Genomic DNA, 5,488 nt, shown 5'->3' with positions numbered 1-5,488 from the left:
TATATATATATATATATATACACACACACACATATAAACATATACACATATATAAGGGTTATATATATACACACACACACACACAGACACACACACACACACACACACATTAACTACCAAAATTTGATGACAAAACAATTTGATGACAATTAAAGTTTGTTAAATCTGTGTATAATTCAGAAACAAATTCTGATATCTTTGGTGTTATATTCAACTAAAAGTGATATTTACCATGAAAAATATTAAATATTATAAAGTCATTTTTTATCAGTTATTTGTATTTATCATGTATTTTTTTATCATTTAAACGATCAGTACACTCTGAAACTTATGGTAGAATAATAATAAAATACTGATAAATGTAGAATTACATTTAACCCAATTTTTATTTTACACACTCACTCATTAATAGTTAGCAGGTAAATCTCATGAAACCGGTCAATAACATGTCTAGGCCATATTTAAAAAATGTAATAATTTATTTAAATACTGTATTTTACTGACAAAAACAAACACACATACACATCATGGTTGTTGTACTGCCTTAAAATAAGGCTAATTAAAAAAATTTTTTATTGTAATTGCAAATTTTAATGAACAAATTGTACAATTTTAATAAATTGTATTACAAAATGTTTTTACTATATTACATTAATTAGAATCATTTAAAAAAATAAAAGAAATTACAAAAAAAGCTCCAAAGTGAAGCATCTGGATGCATTAAAGTATGTACAATAAATCAGAATTTTATGGAAAATGTGTTTTCAGGAAAATATATCATGAAGATGTCACAATGCAAAAAAAAATAAAAATAATCGTAATGTGCCTAAAAATATCCTTATTTTTCTTACATTTCTCTTTAAAATATAAATAGTTATTTATTTCTTTTGTCTGCGGATTGAAAAGTGACCATGACAGGTTTCGTGAGGTTCATCCTAACACAGAATCACCAACATGTCTCCATGTTCTCTATATAACCCTCTAAGATCCATTAACATTATCGATTTAGGACAAAACCCAAAACTATAGTTAATTACTATAACTAGGTTTAGTGGTGTGTTTAACCTTCGCTTTGATCCACGCCTCCAGACGGTCCACCTTCTTATTAAACTCCTGGAGAGCCTTAGCCCCGCCCATCGCCTTGATTTGATTGGCTGCCGTCTGTTTGAGCGCGTTCCATTGGTCGCGGATCTGAGCCAGATGTTTCTTCACCAGGTCAGCCGTCGGGTTAAGCTTGCACATTAATTGCTCTCCCATCTGCACAAACATTCAGCAGCGTTACATGAGCTACAAAAGACCTGCGGTCCACTAAAACAACAGCTTAATCACATCAGCGCGCTTGAAATCCAGCCAAGTCCTCGTTCTCTGACTAACAGGAGATCCAGTTTTGCAACCCACCAGGGACGTGTGTCAGCAGAGGTTAATTATTTGCAATGTCCTATTTCAAGGGAAAAGGACAAATTTAGCATCTGTGCTAGGAAAATTTTTTTTTCAGATTTTATGTGATTTTGGACGTCTCACAAAAAGCTTTCTGAGGCTCTGCAGGTCTTGTCATGAGCTGTTAAAATTGTGTTTTGACAAGTCGACATTAAAAAGAAATTATGATTGTTACCATAACAATTTGTAAATGTTTTGCCGTTTATTCGCAAAAGGGAGAACTTCTTTTGTTGATTTTGGCCGAGGAACCTGTTGAAACCTGACGATGATTCATCAATCTTTTACTCTCCTGATGAAGACGGTTTGTCCTAACCTGGTTGAGTTGAAAGATGGTGTTCTCAAAGTCCTTCAAATCTCTCTGGAGGGTTTGACAAACTTCCTCCCAGTCGGTCAGAGGACATCTGTGGACGTTACTGGCGTCCCTCAGGTCTCGCAGCTTCGCTCTGATCCACGTCTCAGCCTGCGGGACGCGAACATATACCGCTTACTTCAAAATCTAGATCTTTACCTTCCTAGAAATGATTCAAAAATGATTTTCTTATTTAGTATTTTTGTAAATGCACTTGAGAGGCAAAATGTTAAGACTTAAGATATTAAGTCTCGTTTTCTGAAAAGTGTATCAAAATTAAGTGAGTTTATGCTTTAAACAAGAAACTCATTGAATGTTGATACATTTTTCAGAAAACAAGATTTAATATCTTAAGTTATTTTCCTTTTCAAGTAAATGTATTTTGATTTACGAATTTATAGATATTTCTAATGGCAAGACAAAACAAGACAAAAATACATATATATATATACAGTGGGTACGGAAAGTATTCAGACCCCCTTAAATTTTTCACTCTTTGTTATATTGCAGCCATTTGCTAAAATCATTTAAGTTAATTTTTTTTCCTCATTAATGTACACACAGCACCCCATATTGACAGAAAAACACAGAATTGTTGACATTTTTGCAGATTTATTAAAAAAAAAAAACTGAAATATCACATGGTCCTAACTATTCAGACCCTTTGCTCAGTATTTAGCAGAAGCACCCTTTTGATCTAATACAGCCACGAGTCTTTTTGGGAAAGATGCAACAAGTTATTCACACCTGGATTTGGGGATCCTCCGCCATTCCTCCTTGCAGATCCTCTCCAGTTCTGCCAGGTTGGATGGTAAACGTTGGTGGACAGCCATTTTTAGGTCTCTCCAGAGATGCTCAATTGGGTTTAAGTCAGGGCTCTGGCTGGGCCATTCAAGAACAGTCACAGAGTTGTTGTGAAGCCACTCCTTCGTTATTTTAGCTGTGTGCTTAGGGTCATTGTCTTGTTGGAAGGTAAACCTTAGTTCCAGTCTGAGGTCCTGAGCACTCTGGAGAAGGTTTTCATCCAGGATATCCCTGTACTTGGCCGCATTCATCTTTCCCTCGAATGCAACCAGTCGTCCTGTCCCTGCAGCTGAAAAACACCCCCACAGCATGATGCTGCCACCACCATGCTTCACTGTTGGGACTGTATTGGACAGGTGATGAGCAGTGCCTGGTTTTCTCCACACATACCGCTTAGAATTAAGGCCAAAAAGTTCTATCTTGGTCTCATCAGACCAGAGAATCTTATTTCTCACCATCTTGGAGTCCTTCAGATGTTTTTTAGCAAACTCCATGCGGGCTTTCATGTGTCTTGAACTGAGGAGAGGCTTCCGTCGGGCCACTCTGCCATAAAGCCCCGACTGGTGGAGGGCTGCAGTGATGGTTGACTTTCTACAACTTTCTCCCATCTCCCGACTGCATCTCTGGAGCTCAGCCACAGTGATCTTTGGGTTCTTCTTTACCTCTCTCACCAAGGCTCTTCTCCCCCGATAGCTCAGTTTGGCCGGACAGTGTGAACAAAAATGTTTAGCAGCAAAATGGTTTACAACATTAATAATATGAAAAGTTGATTAAGCATCAAATCAGCATATTGACTGAAGACTGGAGTAATGATGCTGAAAATTCAGCTTTGCATCACAGAAATAAATTACATCTTAAAATATATTAAAATAGAAAACAGCTATATCAAATTGTAATAATTTCACAATATTAGTATTTTTACTATGTTTTTGATCAAATAAATGCAGCCTAGGTGAACAAAAGATACATCAAAAACATAAAAAAAATCTTACCAACCCCACATTTTTGAATGCTAGTGCATATACATTTTATATTTTATTTTTGTACAAATTCTAATAGAATAGAATAGAATAGAATAATACACTGCAAAAAGTTTTTTTTTTTTTTTTTTAGCATTGTTGTATTGTTTTCTATCACAACTATCTAAACATCCTTGAATCAAGAAACATTTACTTGAGAAGCAAAATGACTTAAGATATGAAGTCTTGTTTTTGTTGTTTTGATAGTTTTTTCTTAAAACAAGTAAAAACATCTGCCAAAGGGGTAATAAAAAGAATCTTAATTCAAATGTAAAACAAGATTATTTTTCTTATTATGGGTTAAGAATGTTTAGATATTTGTAATGGAAAACGAGACAAAGTAAGAAAAATTTTTTTTTGCAACATATAATGTAAGGTAAGGTAAGGTAATGTAAAGTAATATAATATAATCATTTTTTGCAACGTATAATATAATGTAATGTAATGTAATAATTTTTTGCAACGCATAATATAATATAATATAATATCCTTAACTAAAAGAGTAAATATCAATAAATGTAATAAATACTATATAATAAAATGCAACAAAATAGAATAAAATAATTAATTGTTTCAGGACAAAGATTTGAAGTCGGTGGAAGATAATTGTACTACCTCTAAAGAAACCTGGTCAAAACAAATGGCAATTCTATGCAAAACGACCAATTTCTAAACTATTCAGGCTGGATCACATCACACGGGATGTTAGTTTCATCCTTTCTGTTTTTTTTCTTTGGATTTTATTGTTAATGCTTGAAACATGAACACATGTCGAGACACTTAAGGCCCATTTTACGCTCGCTTAGCTTTCTGAGAGCGCTCTGGAAACACAATATTAAGCAAATAGATGTTAAAAGCAGCACATGTGCGAAGTTACAGTCGCTGTCTATTATTTCACGCCGAGGAAAGTGAAGTTCCTCTGTGACTTCTTGTTTTTGAAGAAAATAGCGATCACTTATGTCTCGACTTACAGAAACATCATCGGGAGATTGCTCACCGTTTCTCAGATGAAGGTTTCTTTTGGCTGGAGCTCACAGTGTGTTGCGTAAGGCTTTTGAAAGCACAATTTCTGGCCATGTTTGCACTGCGTGAATAGAAACCAGCTGGCCGAATCCAGATAGGTCCTGGACATGTTTATTTGGTATGAACACAATGTATGACCACTGGCAGTCTTCAAAAAGCCCACCCACATCAGCACAAACCAAAGGATTTTAAAATGAAGCTGTCATTTCTGCAAGACTAAACGCAAAGCCAATAAAACCAACATATCGGGCTAAATATAAGGAGACAGCTTAGGATAATTATTAGTGCTGCTGGCTACAGAAACCATCACTATTGCTATTGGGCATATTAAAATATTAAACTTCGCCTCATAATTCGTCCCAGACAGACAGACATGATTAATTTCTGTGGAGACCGTCTGTTATTATTTTTACTTGACAATTGTTTATATATAAAAATATAAAATCAAGTTAATTCATGTGCACTGTAAATGATTTCATCCTCCTTCAGCTTAAAAACATTTTTAATGTTTAAAACATTTTTAAAACATAATCAAATTGGCTGTACAAGTCATTTCAACTAATTTTTTAAAAATCTCGTCTGGTTGAATCTCGTATAATGCCGTGTTCCCTTTCAGTCGGTCACTCTCGACGTCACGTCGGATGACCGACGAAATTGGGATCTCGCTTAGAGGGACCAATCTACTTCGAGTGTAAACTAAACGAGCCAATGCACATTGGCATGCGATTATTGCATCCAGCTGCCGCTGATCACAGCGTGAGTATAAGTAGGCAGCAGATGCAGCGCATATTCAGCTTTTCGCTGAGGAGCCGAGCGATCACATCGTTCTGCTCCTGACTACTCTACTGAGAGAAGA

General features: G+C 35.4%; 1 protein-coding gene across 1 annotated transcript in view; it reads right to left on the bottom strand.

Moving 5' to 3' along the window:
* The window catches only part of mymx (myomixer), a 60,597-nt gene that overhangs the window by 43,184 nt on the left and 11,925 nt on the right, over positions 1-5,488 (bottom strand). Inside the window, exons 4-5 of the mRNA XM_016544907.1 lie at positions 1,751-1,897; positions 1,066-1,257 (exon numbers count right to left, since the gene is read on the bottom strand). Of these exons, the coding sequence (XP_016400393.1) occupies positions 1,066-1,257; positions 1,751-1,897 (339 nt within the window). The remainder of the gene's footprint in view (positions 1-1,065; positions 1,258-1,750; positions 1,898-5,488) is intronic.

The sequence above is a fragment of the Sinocyclocheilus rhinocerous genome, unplaced genomic scaffold, assembly GCF_001515625.1.
Source record: "Sinocyclocheilus rhinocerous isolate Xijiao unplaced genomic scaffold, SAMN03320098_v1.1 scaffold790, whole genome shotgun sequence".
In the NCBI taxonomy this organism is placed as follows: Eukaryota; Metazoa; Chordata; class Actinopteri; order Cypriniformes; family Cyprinidae; genus Sinocyclocheilus; species Sinocyclocheilus rhinocerous.
This window is presented reverse-complemented; position numbering and strand designations above follow the sequence as displayed.